Raw genomic sequence first — 20,405 nt, forward strand, 5'->3', positions numbered from 1 at the left:
TATACACTAGGCATTGCCTGATGTATAAAAGGCACTCAAATCTATACTAATTTAATGAAATCTGGGAAGCTGTAAAGTTAAAAAAGATATTTTTTCTTTTATTCCAAAATGTCACAATCTAACTAGGAAAAAAGATATTAACAAGTAAAATGATTGGTGTGAGGTACAATATAACTAAGTACCCTGATTTTTAATGTCAAAAATAGGAACTGAGAGAAAGGCGGCATTCCAGGCAGCTGAAAATGGTGAGAGAAGGCTGAATGAAAGAGGTAGACTTAAATTGAGTCTCTAGATGGAAAGAGGTTACAAGTCATCACTCCCATCCTAAGAATAAAAACACTGAACAAACTGGAAGTCAATGGCTCTTCTTAATTCTGTCAGCAGAATTGATAGAGAGAAATGATAGCCTCATTGAGGTAAGAAGGGGCAGGGATTCATAACAATAGGTGCTGTTGCCTGACCATTTTACTGCTAAGCAATTTAAAAATTGCCAGGATTAAAAATGCCCAGAGTTTGCAGAGAAACCCACTGGTGCCTGTGTTACTATCTCGATTTTAAGCAGACTAAATGAATAAGTCCATTTAAATACGGTTGATTGTATTTATGTGTTTGTTATGACTACATCCCAATATTCAACTACATTTGGTAGGGAAAAAATTGTAAAAGGTATATATACCCATGAGACAAAAAGGAAGGAACATGAGCAGGTGAGAGATTTCTACATCTTTTTGAAAATGGGAAAACAAGGAAGAGATTTTTGGTTTATCCAGGAATAAGAATATAGTGAGCTGGCAACCAAGAAGAAGGAAGCTGACTTACATTGCAGAATCTAAAGATCAGATCTTAGAGGTTCTGGGGAGGGAAAGGGCAGTGAAGAGACACAGGGTAGAAAACTCACTGAACCCAAAAGTCAACCTGGAATTTCCTTTGCCACTTTCACCTTACAGAGGATGCAAAAGCAGCGGGAGATGGAGAAACCCATATCTACCAGTTATCACTAGTTCCCCTACCCTGCTTTATTTTCTTCAAAACACTGTCACCATCTGACATTATGTTTTTTTGGTTTTTGGTTGTTTTGTTTGTTTGTTTGTTTTGAGACAGGGTCTCACCCTGTCACCCAGGTTGGAGTGCAGTGGGGAGATCTTGGCTTACTGCAATCTCTGCCTCCTGGGCTCAAGTGATCCTCCCACCTCAGCCTCCTGAGTAGCTGGGACTATAGGCACACATCACCATGTGTTTTGTTTGTTGTTTGTTTTGTTTTGTTTTGTTTTGGTAGAGATGGGATTTCCCTATGTTTCCCAGGCTGGTCTCAAACTCCTGGGCCTAAGCGATCCTCCCACCTCAGCCTTCCAAAGTGCTGGGATTACAGGCATGAGGCCACCACGCCTGGCTGTGCCATTATGTTATCTACTTATCTGTTAATTGATCCACTGTTTATTTTCCCCACAAGCAAATAAGCTTCTGGGAAGGCAGGGGCTTTGTTGGTCTTCAACTCTTTATTGCCCATGCTTGGCAAATAATAAGCACTCAGTCAGTGTTTGTGATATGAATAAATGAGTGACCCAAGCAATAATATTAACAATAGTTATACTGTATAAGAGCGATATTAGATGGTAATTTCCTTCCAGTCTCAGATTTACCACATTTCCCCATGTGTCTTGGGGCCTTTTGATTAGTATAGGAAATTTTTCCAAGAGGAAGGAAAAACATTAGCAAAGTCACAAAGAAGGAAGTACAAGGCATGAAGGGAAGAGAGATTTTCCAGGCTAGATTAGAACCACCTCCGTAGAGTGCTTCCCCAGTGTGCCTAGAGAAGGTCCTATATTACTCATTGCATCTCTCATGCCTCTGAATATTAAAGCACTTTTCTTCCTTTTCCTTTGTTTCTTTTTTTTTTTTTTAATATAGAGACAGGACAGGGTCTTGTTATGTAGTACAGGCTAGTCTTGAACTCCTGCCCTCAAGCAATCCTCTTGCCTTGGCCTCCCAAAGTGCTGGGATTACAGGCGTGAGCCACTATGCCTGGCCTCAGAGCATGTTTTAAATCTAACTATTATAAACCTTTCCTTTTGAAATTTCTGATATTTTAATTTGCTGCCTTCTCACTACAGCATTTGTGTCGTCTGGTCGCTCTGCTTTTCACATAACCCAAGCTCCTCCATTCAGAGAAGATGTAACCAAAGGCCATGGAGGAACTATGGAGGGAACCATGAGCCGCGTTCTCCACTTCTGAAAGCCATCATGCAGGTCATTCTTCTTCATGGAGAAAGCAAAGTTCACTTGCTTGTGAGTGAGAAAATGTTCCCTCCCAGGAGCTGGTGTTGGTAGCGCACACATCTAGAGCCTTCACCTACATCTAAATATAGATCAGGAGAAATTCGGTAGGCAACAAAAAGCTAAGCAGAATTTTAAAATAAAGCAAACTAACTGAAGGCCTGTTAGATTAATCTCTGTAAACTAAGGTGTCGTGGTGCCAGACATAACATTCAGGTCTCCTGACTAGAGCTTGAGTCACCAGTTGTCAGACTTGTGAATTCCAAAGAGGAGCTTGCCCTGGTTTATTTCAGCTTGCCAGGGCTTCCACCCATCCATCCTCAGGCCATTGGAATGTAGTGCTAAAGCACCCTGGATTTGATATTCTATGTGTGAAATATCTTTGTACCACTTTCTGTAGCAACCTATCTAAAACAGTCACCAAATCTAAAAATAGACATTCTTCCTTAAGTTATGGCTTTGAGTCCATATAACCAATGGGGGAAAATAGTACCAGAGTCCAACCTTTTTTTCTAACACCTCCACTAAGCGGGAACTAAGAAAAGGAGTGGGGACCTAGACTAGAAATATCTCTTCTTATACTCACCTGAAAGCAGCTCTCAGAAGATGTCATAAAACCAAGGTTCACATCACCCATTATTCAAGCACCTCATACAGTTGACCATCCACTCAATAAACACAGTAATGTACCACATAACGACACTTCAGTCAATGACAGACCACATACACAAAGGTGGTGTCATAAGCTTATAATGGAGCTAAAATATTCCTATCAGCTACAAACACTGAAGGGGGAGCGTTCCCTGATCCCCCTTGCAGGACATGTGGAAGGGGCGTGGCTCATCTGTTGGGCAGCCACTGCTGCGCAAGTCCGTTATAGGAGAGGGAGCATGTAGACAGACAGGTGCAGGAGCCAGGGCGAGCACTTTTGGGTTCCCGCCCCACGGTGGCATCTAGGGGTGTGTGCCTGTGACTCTCAAAGTCCCAGTGGGTGTGCTACAGTGCTCTTTTAGCTCCGCCATCGGCAGATGGCTTAAGTGTTAACCAGCTCAGTGCCCTCTTGGCACCTGGGTTCTTGTCCAGTGTCCAGGAAGAATCAAGTCACACATGAACTTGAAGGATGGTGAATGCGGGGATTTTACTGGGTGATGGAGGTGGCTCTCAGCAGGATGGATGGGGAGCTGGAAAGGGATTGGAGTGGAAGATGATCTTCCCCTGGAGTTTGGCTGTCCTGCAACTGATCTCCTCTCTGACCATCCCCCTCCAAACTCCTCTTGACATTCAGATGCTCCTTCTCTTCTCACCTTCTCTGCAGCACCACTCTTCTGCTTCTCTGCTCTTCTGTTTGCTTATCTGCTCATCTGCTCATCAAGCCTAGGACTTGGGGTTTATATGGGTACAGCACAAAGCGGCATGGCAGGCTGAAAGGTAACATTTGGGTGCACAAACAGGAATGTCTATTCCCGTTTAGGGCTGCAGGTTTCCAGGCTTGGGAGTAAGGCTTTTACTAGGGAACTGCCCTCTTCTACCCAGTATTTCCCTGTCTCCTGTCTATACCAGCATGGTAGCTCTGGTAACGTCATAACTCAACACATTACTCACATGTTTGTGGTGGTCTTGGTGAAACACACCTACTGCACTGCCAGGCATACAAAAATGTAGCACAATTAGGTACAGTACATAAAACTTGATAATGATAATAATAGACTCTGTTACTGGTGCATGTATTTACTGTACAATATCTTAATCATTATTTTAGAGTGTACTCCTTCTATTTGTAAAAAAGGAAATTAACTATAAAACAGCCTCAGACAGGTCCTTCAGGAGGTATTCCAGAAGAAGGCATTGTTATCGCAGGAGATGAGAGCTTCGTGTTATTGTTCATGAAGATCTTCCAGTGGGACAAGATGTGGAGGTGGAAGATAGTGATACTGATGATCCAGACCCTGTGTAGGCCTAGGGTAATGCGTTTGTGTCTTCATTTAAATTAAAAAGTTTAAGGGGAAAAAATAAAAATAGAAAGCACTTACAGAATAAGTATATAAAGAAAATATGTTTGTACAGTTGTACAAAGTGTGTTTTATGCTGTTATAAAAGAGTTAAAAGTTCAAAAAAATTAAAAACTTTAAAAAGTAAAAAATTTATAGTAAGCTAAGGTTAATTTGTTATCAAAAAGAGAAAAATATTTTAATAAACTTAGTATACTCTAAGTATATGGTGTTTATAAAGTCTACACTGAAACCACCTTTACAAACATTATAACAGGGACAAAATTATGACAGTGAAAGAGATCCGACCTAACAAATTCCATCTTGATTCTAACCTCCAAGCTGCCCTTGTCCATTCCTGGGGATAGGTTCAACTAACTTTGGGAGGAACTTAGTTTATAGTTTAACTTTGAAACAAACATGATAACAGCCCTTTCCTTAAATAAACCCCCTTCTTTCCTGGGGACTAGACTTTGTAGGACTAACAAATTAGCCACGAGATCTGCAACTCCCCCAATTACTCCTGCAAATAACATCACTATTATAGAACCTAAGATTGGTCTTTTGAGATGTCTTTTCAGGTTTTTGCATTTCTGATAATTGGTGGTCCCACCTGGACCCACCAACCAGTCCTGTGGCCCCACCAAGAAGCAGATTCTAACACCTCCACTAAGCAGGAAGTAAGAAAAGGAGTGGACTTGAGAAATGCACGAGGACCATTTTCCACACCCCTATGATTGTATCTCCAACCAGTCAGCAGCACCATTCCCTGGCCCTTCAAGCTATCCTTGAAAAACACTACCTTCCGAATTTTCAGGGAGACTGATTCGAGTAATAAAACTCCAGTCTCCCATTCAGCTGGCTCTGTATGAATTAAACTCTTTCTCTACTGCAATTCCTGGTTCTTGATAAATTGGCTCTATCCAGGCAGCAGGCAAAATGAACCCGTTGGGTGGTTACAAGAACATATCCCAGTTGTTAAGCAATGCATGACTGAATTTACTAAGTCTTAACTCTTGTTGTGGCAGTAGGGATCTATGATATAAAAAGTTAGCCATATCCTTGCTTCCCAAGATTTTCTAGTATTATCATTGAGATAACTTACATCCTGAAATTTCTGGAGGAATGCTGATTACAAGTGTTTTATGGCTAAGATACATTGTTACAGAATTTTTCATTTTTTTCTTAAAAAAGCAACAAAAGTTTGAATTTATTGCTTATTAATTAACGAGCACACTTTTTTCAAATCATTTGAAAAACACAAAACAAAAAGCTTTAAATGCTATTAAACATCAAAACATAAAAGATGAGATCTGATAGATGCAAAAACTTCCTAAAGAGACAGAATGGCTCCCAGGGCAGAATAAGTAGCCAAAATGATGGTATTGATACACTTAAGGAAAAAGAGACCAGGCGCAGTGGCTCACACCTATAATCCCAGTACTCTGGGAGGCCGAGGCCAGTGGACCACACGAGGTCAGGAGTTCAAGACCAGCCTGGCCAACATGGTGAAACCCTGTCTCTACTAAAAATGAAAAAAAAAAAAAAAAAATATCTGAGTGTGGTGGCACACATCTCTGATCCTAGCTACTCAGGAGGTTGAGGCAGAAGAATCGCTGGGACCAGGGAGGTGGAAGTTGCAGTGAGTACTTCAGCCTGGGTGACAGAGCAAGACTCTATCTTAAAAAAAGAAAGGAAGAAAGGAAGAAAAGAAAGGAAGGAAGGAAGGAAGGAAGGAAGGAAGGAAGGAAGGAAGGAAGGAAGGAAGGAAGGAAGGAAGGAGAGAGAGAGAGAGAGAGAGAGAGAGAGAGAGAAAGAAAGAAAGAAAGAAAGAAAGAAAGAAAGAAAGAAAGAAAGAAAGAAAGAAAGAGAAAGAAAGAAAGAAAGAAAGAAAGAAAGAAAGAAAGAAAGAAAGAAAGAAAGAAAGAAAGAGAAAGAAAGAAAGAAAGAAAGAAAGAAAGAAAGAAAGAAAGAAAGAAAGAAAGAAAGAAAGAAAGAAGAAAAGAAAAAGAAAATGTGTCAAAGGAGATGTAGTGGTTGGAAAGGGAAGCACAGGAAATGGCAAGTGAAAGAGGATACCATGTTAGTGCTTATTAAATGTTACCCAGTGGCAAGAGATCCAGATCCTGGGGAAGTCCTTCCAATGTTTTTGCTTCTATTGGCAAAACTAGAATGTTCTATCAGACCTAGCCGAACCTATCCCTCGAGTCTGCCAACCTGTTCTGCTCTTGATCAAGGGCTCTCCAAGCAATGTTTGCATCATAATCTGGTTCCCCCATGTAGACTGTCTGTAGGCCAATAATTTGCTAGTCAGCAGACACAAACCAGCTGTGAGTTTAGCAACTAGCCAACTGACCACAACAAACTCACCTCATCGTTGGACTTTGTCAGATTTGCAACCTAACAAAATGTAATTTAATTTCAAAAATTTGTTTTAAAACTTATTAAAGGAAACTCAAAATTGAGAAAAAATTATCTGGCCAAGTGTTTCAATATTTAGTCTGGAAAAAAGTGGTCAGTAGTCACATAAGGAACATAAATAACAACTCCACACCAAAGCACTTGGAGATGAGTCACATGTAACTGGTGCATACTTAATACCACAGAAGTATGAAAAGGAGAAATTATGTCTTACTAAGGAAATCCAGGAAAGCATCACAGAGGAAGCAGTAATCAAGTGAGGCTTGAAGAATGAGCAGAGTGATGATAAGCAGAGACCTAGAGAGGCTGAGGTGATTTCTCCAGTCAAATAAAATGTAGAAGGTGGAAAATGTGCTGGGCACGCAGGCACACAGGTTAGATGTGCACTTAAAGTAAAACTAAGTTTAAATGGTAGAAGAAGATGACACAGCAGCTTGGGAAGTATAAATGTCACATGGCAGCAATGCCAAACCATCTAATCTTTATAATAAGGAGGAAACGTCATGGAGTGAGACTCTAGGAATTAGGCAAGGCTACAAAATTTTATCCATGGCTGAAAACTGAAAAGCATACTTTTAACTCCATTGACATTCTTTTTGTTTGTTTGTTTGTTTTTGAGATGGAGTCGCGCTCTGTCGCCCAGGCTGGAGTGCAGTGGCACGAACTTGGCTCACTGCAACCTCGGTCTCCCAGGTTCAAGCGATTCTCCTGTCTCGGCCTCCCAAGTAGATGGGACTACAGGTACTTGCCACCATGCATGGCTAATTTTTTGTATTTTTCTAGTAGAGACGGGGTTTAACTGTGTTAGCCAGGATCGTCTCGATCTCCTGACCTCGTGATCCACCTGCCTCAGCCTCCCATACATTCTTATATAAGGTATTGATAATTTCCATCCAAATACTTGGATGAATGCAAACTAAAATGAAAAGTGAAGGACAAGGGCTTGAGAGTCCTGGAACCTGGATAAGAAAGGCATTATTGTAATATGGGAAGCCACAGGAGGATACGAACTTGGGATAATTCATAATTTTGACTGGGTCTTCCAAGCATCTCCTGCACAGTTCAGGAGATATTTTTGCAAGAAGAGCCTTGTCTATTCATATTGCCATAAAGATATGAAAATCTAGAATACATCTATTTTCTACTAATTCGGTAGAAGGTTATTATGACCAAGATGTATCTATATGCAAAATCTTATATGTGCAGTCTGAGAAACTCTGGAATGCTCTGAAAAAATTTTTGTGCATTTGGAGGAGTTGGAACAGATGTAGAAAGACAAGAAAACTCCTCTCTTCCTTGAATCAAAAATAAAAGGTTATTTTTTTCAAAGGCAGATAGAATTGAAGGAGAAAATGCTATTGTATTGCTCATTGCCTCTCAAAAACCCATTGTTTAAGAACTGGACAGCTGACCTGAATGTAAAGTTCAAGGAAAAGGAAATATATTTGAGGTACAGAATTCAATTTCTCAAAATCACCATGTGTGAAGCCTCAAGCTAGTTGCAAATTTAACTTGCATACAATATTGTCCATGAAGTGAAAAAGCAGAAAAAAAAAAAAAATAGCCATTGTCGCTGGGAAGTCTGTTTAATTGTTCACTACCCAGGAAGTGTCATGGTGCTTCATAAATGAGGGATCCATATTCAGTTCAGACTTCAAGCAAACGAGAACATTAACATCAAGGGGGTATGAAGCCACTTCAATCCACACAGTACATTGATGATCTTCCTCCTCAAGGAGAAGGACAGGCAGGAAGAATAAGATAGACCATTAACACTCAGTGGTAGAAAATGATGTCGTATTATGCAGTCATTCTCAGAGTTAGAAAGCAATGATTTCGAACTCTGTCATCAGCGGTTAAGGCCCAGGAATCACAAATAGAAACCCCAACTAACATCAGATCATGAGCAGAACAGAGTGCACAAAAGAGTGGATTAGCTGCCCCATTAGAAATTCTTCAGTTCTTTTGCTTAAAGGTTCTCATGAGTTACCTTAAGAGGAGGAACTAGATATCTTAATAAAACTTGCTATGTGCCCTACTAACTCTAATTATAGAGACTATATCTAAAAAAAAAAAAGAAAGAAAAAGAAAAAAAAGAGAAGGAAAAAAGAAAATGTGTCAAAGGAGATACAGTGGTTGGAAAAGGAAGCACAGGAAATGGCAAGTGAAAGAGGAGTTAATTATAGTTCAGTTCAATACCTGAAGGATATTTGTTTAAAGAGTAAACAAACTCCACATGGCTTTTGTTTGTTTTTTGTCTGTTTTTGGACACAGGGTCACACAGGGTCTTGCTCTGTTGCCCAGGCTGGAGTGCAGGGGTGCAATTTTGACTCACCACAACCTCCGCCTCCCAGGTTCAAGTGATTCTCATGCTTCACCCACCCCAGTAGCTGGGACTACAGGCACAGGCCACCACATCTGACTAATTTTTTATTTTTAGTAGAGATGGGGTTTCACCATGTTGGCCAGGCTGGTCTTGAACTCCTGGCCTCAAATAATCTGCCCACCTTGGCCTCCCAAAGTTCTGGGATTATAGGCATGAACCACTGCTCCCGTCCCAAAGTCCATCTTTTAATCTGGCTCCATTGAATTTCACTTTTCCAACCCTGGATAACATAGCAGGAGATCCTGTAGCTTTCTTGTTATTTTCAGTTGTAGGAACCACCTCATTTTGAGAATTTAGATTCATTTTCAGGTGTTCAAATATCCAGTCCAGTCTATATTAAAACTGTAATCTCACATCCTATTCCAAGCTTCTCTCCTCTACCTCCTCATGCCAGGAACTGAGGCTTGGAGACCTAAGGGCGGAAGTGAACATAGGCATCTTTTTGACCACTTCTGATTTATGTTTCTTTCTCCACTCATCATGAGGCTTCTGGAACACATGTTGTCTGGGTTAATAGAGTAAATATTAGAAGAAGAGCAAAAAGTTAAGCATTTTTGCTCACACTATATGGCCACCATGTCCTTGTGCTAGCATCTGTGGCTATTGCCTGGAAAAACTTCTAAATTCTTCAGAACCACTCCCTTTTTCCTTGAGGGAATCTTCACTCTGATTTCTTGCCTTAGATTACATATTTTCCTGAAGGCCTTTTGTAACACCCCAACAGTTCATCCCATCAGCTCCTTCTGTGTCTGCAAGACCCTCACCCTAGCAAGCACCCTTCTTGGGAGAGTAATCATCAGAGTTTCTGAATCTCTCTTACTTTTTATTGCATGTCCTTGGCTCAGAAGGGATACATGAATTCTTGCCTTTGAAAAAATAACAAAAATGTAAGAAGCTGTTTTCAATAATTCTGTTCTACAAAAACATATTCCTATGCATAGGTACTACATGTTATACACATTTAGCAAAAGTTGTCTAGGATAGAGAGTTAAAAATTAGCTAGAAAGAAGGAAGGAAGAAGAGAGTTAAGGAATAGAAGCTAATTTATGCAACTCTACCTGTGTGTCAGGGCCTGCACTGCAAAACAGGTATTATCTCCATTTTGTAGATGAGTAAGTTAGACTAAAAGAGATGAAATGTGGCCGGGCGCGGTGGCTCACGCCTGTAATCCCAACACTTCGGGAGGCAGAGACGGGTGGATCACGAGGTCAGGAGATCGAGACCATCCTGGCTAAAATGGTGAAACCCCATCCTTACTAAAAATACAGAAAAACTACCCGGGCATGGTGGCAGGTGCCTGTAGTCCCAGCAACTAGGGAGGCTGAGGCAGGAGAATGGCGTGAACCCGGGAGGCGGAGCTTGCAGTGAGCCTAGATCTCGCCACTGCACTCCAGCCTGGGTGACAGAGCGAGACTCCGTCTCAAAAAAAAAAAAAAAAAAAGAGATGTTTAGTTATAGTGAACAACCATAGTTTTTTTGTTTTTTTGTTTTTTGTTTTTTATTAAGACAGTCTCACCCTGTCACCCAGGCGAAAAAGTACATAGTATATATTGCCTCTACAATTCAACTGATACTTTATATCCTGCACCCAAATATTTTTCTTACTGTGGTCCTATACTACCTTTTAATTTTTCTAAGTATTTTTTCCATCTGCCCAAATAGATTATGAGCTTCTCAAGGAGTGTTTATTACACTTTTTGTTGTATTCAGTAATCAACATATATTGAATATTGTGTTAAACCCATTAAAATTTAAAGTACACAGCTTGTTCAAACACAAGGGGCTATGAGGATAATTTCATCACTGTGCTTGTAGATATGAATCTGTATTGATGGGAACTGACTTTTCCCCATACCACAGCCTGAACAGGAGGAAGAATTCTCATATACTAATATGAAATATTTAAATTAGTACTAAAAATTAGTTTCCTAATTGAAACAACGGTTAAACTATGGACTGTGTCATGGCCGATTTGGCAGGGGAGCTTAAGAGATTCAGCTTCTGCCTAGCGATACTTTTCATTGTCTGGGACAATTTTGGTTTGGATTCTTTTAATTTTGTCTTATTGTAAAGTTATGGACTTTACAACCCTTCTTCTAGTCTTTCCAAGACCTATAAAGACATCAGACAAAAGCAGAATTTCATCTTTCTTTTCCCATTATAACATACCATATGGATACACCCAAGACTTATACATATTGTCATATGGAACTCAGATACTAAAAATCTATTATCTTTGGCAAAAACCAGAACTGGGAGAACCACCCCAAAACTGAAAAATATGTTTTGAAGATATTCTCATTTACCTGTTTACATCATGTAAAATTATGATAACTAAAGGGAATCCTCAAATAATTAAGTAAAAACATCTCATTAAAAAACAGTATTGGAATTCTGCTCCCAGCCACAATCCACTAACTAGGAATGCATTTACCTTCTTACCTTAAGCAACTAGAAAGTCAGACAAAATATATGAAACATCTTTCTTCACACATTGTTCAATAGACAGCCCGAGACAGTGATCTCTGAAAGGGAAGGAAATGAGATGACCCCTGATGTTGCCTGATCTTTTCGCCTGAGAAGAGTTTCCAGGCTGCAACATAGGCAGGGGAAACCCAAACAGTGGCTTGTGGTCTCACTGAGTTGAGGAGACATAGTGCTGATTTCAGGGAGTTTCACACACTTAGAATTTGTGGGATAGAATAACAGAAACGAGTGACACACAGAGAGCTCTGGAGATCTTTGAATCCTTTCAAACTTTGGCTGAACACTGCTGTATGCATGGATGTGTGGTAACTACTAAGGCCAGGGAAAGAACTATCAGGAAGGAGTACGCAGAACAGTGTCCAGACCTTACAAGAATCAGGAATAGCTTAGGCTGTCAACCAGTCAAAGGAGAAAGACCTCCTATCTCACAGAACGTGAGACCCTTCAGAGGGCTATTTCCTAGATCAAAGTAGCCCTGCTCTGAACTCACCCTAACGAATCTTAAAAGCAAAACTCAAAAGCCATCCAGCTAATTCCAAGAAACTTATCTGCATCCCACGGGGGAAAAAAAAAGAAATCCGACAATATTTAAAGGAATACAGAAAAATCCAGGACACAAAAATGTAAAATTCATCATGTCCAATTGTAAATGAAGTTTACTTTTATAAATTTATTTTGATAAAAAAAAATTACCAAGTAAGCAAAGTAGGGAAAATATTGCCTTCCAACCAGAATAGTAATCAAATCAATCAACAGAAATAGATCTAGTAATTTCATAGATGATAGAATTAGCAGATAGCAACAGTAAAACAATTGTTATAAGTATACCCCAAATGTTTAAGACGATGAGAAAAACAAAAAACGTTGTCAAATACAAATCAAACTCTGCAGCTAGAAAATACAATATTTGAAATGAGAAACATACTGGATAGGATAAACTTTAGATTAGATATTGGCCCAAAAAAAGACCACCAAACTTGAAGACAGATTTTACCCAAAGTGAAACAGAAGGAAATTAAGATTTTAAAACATGAAACACCTCTTTGAGGAAGACGTGGTCGTAGGTGGTGCGGAGCTCCGATCCGCCCACACCTGCTCCTGACTCACCGCTGTTAGCTCTCGCCGCCGAAGAAGTCGGTCAGGAAGCCACGCAGCAGCCATGGCTTTTAAGGATACTGGAAAAACAACCATGGAGCAGGAGTTGGCAATTCACCGAATTCGAATCACTCTAACAAGCTGCAACGTAAAATCCCTGGAGAAGGTGGGTGCTGACTTGATCAGAGGAGCAAAGGAAAAGAATCTCAAAGTGAAAAGACCAGTTCGAATACCTACTAATCACTACAAGAAAAAAAGCCCAAGTGGTGAAGGTTCTAAGTCATGGGATCGTTTCCAGATGAGAATCCACAAGAGACTCATTGACTTGTACAGCCCGTCTGAGATTATTAAGCAGATTACTTCCATCAGTATTGAGCCAGGAGTTGAGATGGAAGTCACCATTGTAGACGTTTAAGTCAACTATTTTAATAAATTGATTACCAGTTGGAAACTTAAAAAAAAAAAAAAAAAAAAGAAACAAGCATCAGTAATCTTTTGAATGATATTAAGAAGTCTAGGATATTTGTAATTGGAGTCTCAGAAGGGAGGGTCAGAAAAAAATGAGAAAATATGCACAAAGATAAGAATGGTCACAGACTACTCATCAGAAACTATGGAAGACAGAAATCCTTAAAGCACTGAAAAGGGACTAGCAACCTGTAATTGTACGTACTGTATTAGTCCATTCTCATGCTGCTATGAAGAAATACACGAGACTGGGTAATTTATAAAGGAAAGAGGTTTAATTGACTCACAGTTCAGCATGGCTGGGGAGACCTCAGGAAACTTACAATCATGGCAGAAGGTGAAGGGGAAACAGGCACCTTCTTCACAAGGTGGCAGAAAGGAGAAGTGCAAGCAGGTGAAATGCCAGATGCTTATAAAACCATCGGATCTCATGAGACTCACTCATTATTAGGAGAACAGCACAGGAGGAATGGTCTTCATGATCCAATTACCTCCACCTGGTCCCCCACCTTGACACGGGGATCATGTCCCCATGACATGGGGATCATGGGGATTACAATTCAAAGTGAGATTTGGATGGAGACATGGAACCAAACCTTATCATATGTCCATCAAAAAACTTCTTTCAAAAATTAACTAAAGGCTTTTTCAGACATACAAAAGTTCAGAGAACCATTGCCAACAGATCTGTGCTACAAAAAAATACTAAAGGTAGTTACTCAGGCAGAAGGAAAATTATACCAGATAGAAATTTGGATCTGAAATATGGAAGAAAAAAAAATAAAAATGGCAAATAAATGAAAAAATATGAAAGACTTTTTTCTTATTTTTAAAAAATCTCTTTTTAAGATAATTTAATATTTAAACCAAAAGTAATAATGATAGATTATAGAGTTTCTAGTATATATGGAATAAAATGCATGAAAACAATAGCACCAAGTACAGGATGGGGAACTGATATTTTTACCACTGTAAGGTTTCTAAAACATATGTAAGGGATATACCATTATTTGATGATAGACAGTGATAAGTTAAAGATTTATATTGTAAACCCACTAAAATGGAACAACAAAAAATTTATAGATAATATCCCAGTAGTGAAGATAGAATAAAATAAAAAATACTTAATCTAAAGGAAGAAAAGAGAATGAAGAATGAAGAATAGATGGAGACAAAAGAAGATATAAAAACATGTTAAACATCATTAGTCATTAGAGAAATTCAAACTAAAACCACAATGAAGTACCACTACACATCTCAAAAGGCTAAAATCTAAAAGATTCACTCTTAATTCCAGGTTTTGATGAGGATGAGGATCAACTGGAAATCTCATATGCTGCTGGTGAAAATGCAAAATTATATATTGCTACTTTGGAAAATCATTTGGCAGTTTCTTATGAAGTTAATCAAACACTTACCATACAACCCAGCAATTCCAATCCAAACATTCACACAAATTCTATTCAAATGTTCATAGCAGCTTTATTCGTAACAGCCCCAAATATAAAACAACTGGAATGTCCATTCACAAACAAATGGATAAACTGTGAACCATGTATACGATAGAATACTACTCAGCAATAAAAAGAAACAAATTATTGATATACCCAGCAATGTGGATGAATCTTTTTTTTCTCATTTCATACATTCTTGTTAAGCATTCTTTTTATTTTATTTTATTTTATTTTTTTATTATTATACTTTAAGTTCTAGGGTACATGTGCATAACATACAGGTTTGTTACATATGTATACTTGTGCCATGTTGGTGTGCTGCACCCATCAACTCGTCAGGACCCATCAACTCATCATTTACATCAGGTATAACTCCCAGTGCAATCCCTCCCCCCTCCCCCCTCCCTATAATAGGCCCCGGTGTGTGATGTTCCCCTTCCCAAGTCCAAGTGATCTCATTGTTCAGTTCCCACCTATGAGTAAGAACATGCAGTGTTTGGTTTTCTGTTCTTGTGATAGTTTGCTGAGAATGATGGTTTCCAGCTGCATCCATGTCCCTACAAAGGACACAAACTCATCCTTTTTTATGGCTGCATAGTATTCCATGGTGTATATGTGCCGCATTTTCTTGTGGATGAATCTTAAAAGCACCATACTAAATGTAAGAAGCCAGGCACGAAACAGTACTTACTGTGCATTTCCATTAAAACGAAATTCTAGAATATGCAAACTAATCTACACTGACAAAAAGCAGACTAGCAATTGCTTGGGTCTAGAGGTAGAATATATGGGTGGTGGGGTGTAGAGACGGAGGGAATGTGTGGATTTATTCCAAGAAGGCATGAGGAAACATTTTGAGGAGGCGGAAATCTTTATCATGATTTTTATAATGCATATACATTTGTCAAAACTTGTCAAATTGTCATTTTAAATGCACATAGTATATTGTGCCTAAAGTATACTAAGGCTGATTTTTAAAGTGGGATGAAAGAAAGGGAAATAAAGGAGTATCAACATTTTATCAGTCAAAGGAATAGCATAATGCTTTTGAGATTCATCCACATTGTTAGATGTATCAATAATTTGTTTCTTTTTGTTGTTGAATAGTATCCTATGGTATGTAAGTTTCACAGGTTTTTTTGTGTGTGTCTATTCACCTGTTGATGTTCATCAGTCATTACTGACGAACATTTCAAACCCAAGGAGTGCTGCCACTTCAGAGGAATCCTGAAAGCACAAACCAGGTTAGGAACAAATGTGTCAATGTTCGTAATTTTCATAGGCTTTCTATAGCTTGCATAGCAATGTGCCTGACTCTGGTTTTGTTTCAATAATTGTTCTGTACTTCCCCCAAACACATTAATCTATAAACGCTTTGAGAGAAAGGACTCTGTCACATCACCTTCTTCCCAGAGCACTTAAAAAGAACAAAACAAGGCTGAGTGCAGTGGCTCATGCCTGTAATCCCAGCACTTCGGGAGGCTGAGATGCACAGATCACCTGAGGTCGGGAGTTCGAGACCAGCCTGACCTACATGGAGAAACCCCATCTCTACTAAAAATACAAAATTAGCCAGCCGTGGTGACACGTGCCTGTAATCCCAGCTACTCAGGAGGCTGAGGCAGGAGAATCGCTTGAACCCAGGAGGCGGAGGTTGCAGTGAGCCAAGATTACGCCATTGCACTCCAGCCTGAGCAACAAGAGCGAAACTCCATCTCAAAAAAAAAAAAAAAAAGGAAGGAAAAAACAAATTGTTTGCTGAATGAGCTGTGATCACATGAATAAATGAGTTAATAAAGTGAATTTCTATGAGAATTTATAATCCCAACACATTGATATATAAACTATTTATTTATTGTAGGAAATGCTATCTATTAATCTTTATATATAGTAAAACATTATTCAAGTACCACAAATGTATAACTTTGAAGAATTTGTACAAGGCTTACCTTTGTATTGTTGAAAAAAAAATTTATATGGCCAAAGAGAGTATAGCAACATGGTGATGATTGCCACCTTTATTTTGTATGTCAATTCAAAGTTTAGAAATGGCTTTCACAAGCATTATCCCAATTAAGTGCTATTTTACCAATAGGCAGTTTCTACTTAAAAAAAATCACAGAATCTATTGATACATTGAAGGAAAATTTCAAAGGGCTTTTTCTAGCTAATATGTAGTTAACCTGCTTCAAATTATGATGAGACAAAAACAGAGAAAGCTCTCAATACAATTAAATTTTAAATTACAATTCAGAATTGTCATCATTTGTACAAATGTTCCCGTGGTTGGTCCGCATTGCAGGTTATTTCTTTGCAACACACTAAGGTTCTTAACTGATCCCGCCCTCCCTCTGGTAACTCTCTACTCCCTTAGCTTCTCCTCTCATCTCACTGGCCCATCCTTTTGTTTCTTCCATGGGTTTATCCTCCTCCACCCACCTCTAAATGCTGAAGTTATTCAGGGTGCCATTACTAGCTATCTTCCCTTGTTATTCTATATGCTTTCCCTAGGAAGCCACATGATTTTAAAAACTTTAACTCACAGATAATGACAAAATCAGTATCACCAACATCCACCTCTCTCCTATGCTACAGCAAACATCTTGCAAATAATCAAGCCATATCCCAAACACACCTTTTCTGCTGCCTTCCTGTTTTATTTATTATAATTTCCTTCTACTCAGATAGACAAATGGCCCAACAAGCCTATGGAAAAATGTTCAGCATCACTATTTATCAGGGAAACGCAAATCAAAACCACAGTGGGATACCACCTCACTCCTGCAACAATGGTCATAATCAAAAAAAAAAAATGTTGTCGTGAATATGATGAAAAGAGAACACTTTTACACTGTTGGTGGGAATGTAAAACTAGTACAATTGCTATGGAAAACTGTGGAGATTCCTTAAAGAACTAAAAGTAGATCTACCATTTGATCCAGCAATCCCACTGGGTAGCTACCCAGAGGAAAAGGAGTCATTATGTGAAAAAAATACTTGCACACACATGTTTATAGCAGCACAATTTGCAATTGCAAAAATATGGAACCAGCCCAAATGCCCATCTATCAACAAGTAGATGAAGAAAATGTAGGACATATATATGTACCATGGAATAGTACTTAGCCATAAAAAAGTAATAAAATAATGGCATTCACAGCAACCTGAATAGAATTGGAGACTATTATTCTAAGTGATGCAACTCAGAAATGGAAAACCAAACATCATATGTTCTCACTCATAATTGGGAGCTAAATTATGAGGACCCAAAGGCGTAAGAACGGTACAATGGACTTTGGAGAGTCAAGCAAAAGGGTGGGAAGGGGTTGAGGGATAAGAGACTAACATTGGGTATAGAGTACACTGCTCAGGTGATGGGTGCACCAAAATCTCAGAAATCACCACTAAAGAACTTATTCATGTAACCAAACACCACCTGTTCCCCAAAAACTTGCTGAAATTTTAAAAATAAAAATAAAAATAATTTCCCTTCTACTTGACTGACCAAGTTAGAAACTTGGGAGTCATTCTTAATACCTTCTTATCCCTCATCTTCTCACATTCAATCTCACCAAATACTAGCATTTCTACGTATCAAATGTTTATTTAGAGTTTTTTCTTTCTGTATCAGACAGAGACACCGTGTACATCATCCAGTTCCCTTGAATGTTTCCTTCCTTTCTATGGCTCTGCCCAAATCCCAGCCCCAACCAAACACTTTCCCTTGAAGTGGCAAGCCTACAGCAGAGTGGACAACCTGCAATCGCAGAGATTTTAGGGCCTGTGCCACTTCCAGATTTGGCTAAAACATCGCACCATGGAGTGTGGGATCTAGGATCTTACAGCAATGCCATGTTGAAGGAACTTGATAACACAACTCAGAAGTGTGTTGTGTTGACTCTCCATGGAGTGAAAACAGCATACAGGAGGTTATCCAGGCGGATAAATTTGCCTTGCTTCATCTCTTCATGGGCTACCTCCACAGATTTCCTTGTGTTCTGTGCAGAGTATTTCAACAATCTGAGCAATGGACTTGTTCTGTCCCAACTGGATAAAGAAAATGTGATACACACACACACACACACACACACACACACATATATATATATACACCGTGAAATACCATGCAGCCATAAAAAAAGAATGAGATTACGTCGTATGTGGAAACGTGGATGGAGCTGCAGGACATTATCCTTAGCCAACTAATGCAGAAACAGACAACCAAACACGACGTTCTCATTTATAAGTACAATAATGATAAGCACTTATGAACACAAAGAAGGAAACAACAGACACTGGGGTCTATGTGAGCGGGGAGGATAGGATGACGGAGGAGAGGAGAAAACATAACTACACTATTGGGTTCTGGGCATATATACCTGGGTGATGAAATAATATGCAAAACAAACCCCCATGACACATGTTTACCTATGTAACAAACCTTCATATGTACTCCCAAGCCTAAAATAAAAGTTTCAAAAAAGGCTTATTCTGTCCCTTCATAGCTTGTCGAAAGCCATCATAGTAAGGCATCACTTGTCCTTCCTTTACCTCTAGTCATCACGGTGACTCATCACTGAACATTGTACAGAACCTGGCACATAATGGACACTCAATAATGGAGCTATTGTTATGATACTGTGACATTATGTAAACCACACCAGGCAAGTCTATCATTTTTCTCCATTTTTATGAAGCCCAAGTATTGTCTTAAAAACTACATTTGCTTTGTATTTATTGATTTTTATCCATTTTATTACGTAAAAACCAAACATAATTCTCATATAAAAAGTTTGGAAGAGAATACCCAAATGTTGATAATGATATTTTTGTGGTGGGAGTCTGTATTTCCATCAGTGCATCATTTAGTATATTTTCTCTAAAGTTTACATATTTTCCGCAACAACATATATTACATTCATAATTAAAATAAAACTATTAAACTTTAAAATACCTGCTATGTGAGTGCAATAAGGTTAATAAATGATAAATAATATGCAGCAATAATAAACAGCAGGAATAATCCATTCTAATTTGACTTGCTTAATGAGATGGTTGGCATTTAAGATAGCCTGAGCAGATTTATTACAAGTTTTTGTAAAAATTATTGGGCACTTAAAAAGTTTGCCAACACTATAACTACCTAAAATAGCCTGAGGAACTTGAAGATCCCAGGGTTGAGAAAAATGCTAAGGTCTTGAAATCTACCATCTTCCATAAGATTTGAATCCTGTTCTTACTAATGAAAAACCACCCCACCCTATTAAGAGCTAATATGAAACTTTGGGCCATTTCCAAAAGCTTCTTTGGAAAGATGTGTAGAGCCTCATACGAAGTGGTTGTTTTGTTTCTGTTTTTTCAAAAGCAATGGCTTTCTCAATAATGATGTTCTCCAGGTGTTTAAAGTTAATAAAATGAGCATATTAAATAGGATACTACTCAGATTCCCAAGATACGGGCCTGAAGCTGGATGGCTTTACTAGATTATCTCTAAATGAGGTCTCTGTTTCCACTTTCCATTTCTAAGATTAAATAAGCAAGCTAACAAAATGACTGATAGCGAGATTATCTGGACTAGACAGTCTATACAGAAAAGCAAATGTGTGTGTTCAGGTTTTTCCTATTTGAAAATTCTGCCAGTTTGTCTTTAGGAAACCGAAATGTTGTTGAAAATAGATCCAAGTGTAAGCTACATAAATGTCACAGAATGACTGATGAATGAACATGCCACACATTATCCATGTAGTACTGAAAATGCACCCTATGGCAAGTCACAGCAAGCAAAAATGTGTTTTATCACATTGCTCGTTCCTTCACATAAATATCCTACAA

The 20,405-nt window shown here is 38.8% G+C and overlaps 1 protein-coding gene across 1 annotated transcript; it reads left to right on the forward strand.

The window, feature by feature from the left end:
- The first annotated feature begins 12,715 nt into the window (after nt 1–12,715).
- Nucleotides 12,716–13,066, forward strand: LOC105498673 (small ribosomal subunit protein uS10-like). The gene has a single exon (XM_071078864.1). It carries the CDS (start codon nt 12,716–12,718, stop codon nt 13,064–13,066), a length of 351 nt encoding a protein of 116 aa, XP_070934965.1.
- The last annotated feature ends 7,339 nt before the right edge of the window (nt 13,067–20,405 follow it).

The sequence above is a fragment of the Macaca nemestrina genome, chromosome 14 (genome assembly GCF_043159975.1).
Source record: "Macaca nemestrina isolate mMacNem1 chromosome 14, mMacNem.hap1, whole genome shotgun sequence".
NCBI lineage: Eukaryota > Metazoa > Chordata > Mammalia > Primates > Cercopithecidae > Macaca > Macaca nemestrina.

Coding starts and splice junctions, on each gene's coding strand:
- LOC105498673 (XM_071078864.1), top strand. CDS start 12,716: ATGGCTTTTAAGGATACTGGAAAAACAACCATGGAGCAGGAGTTGGCA.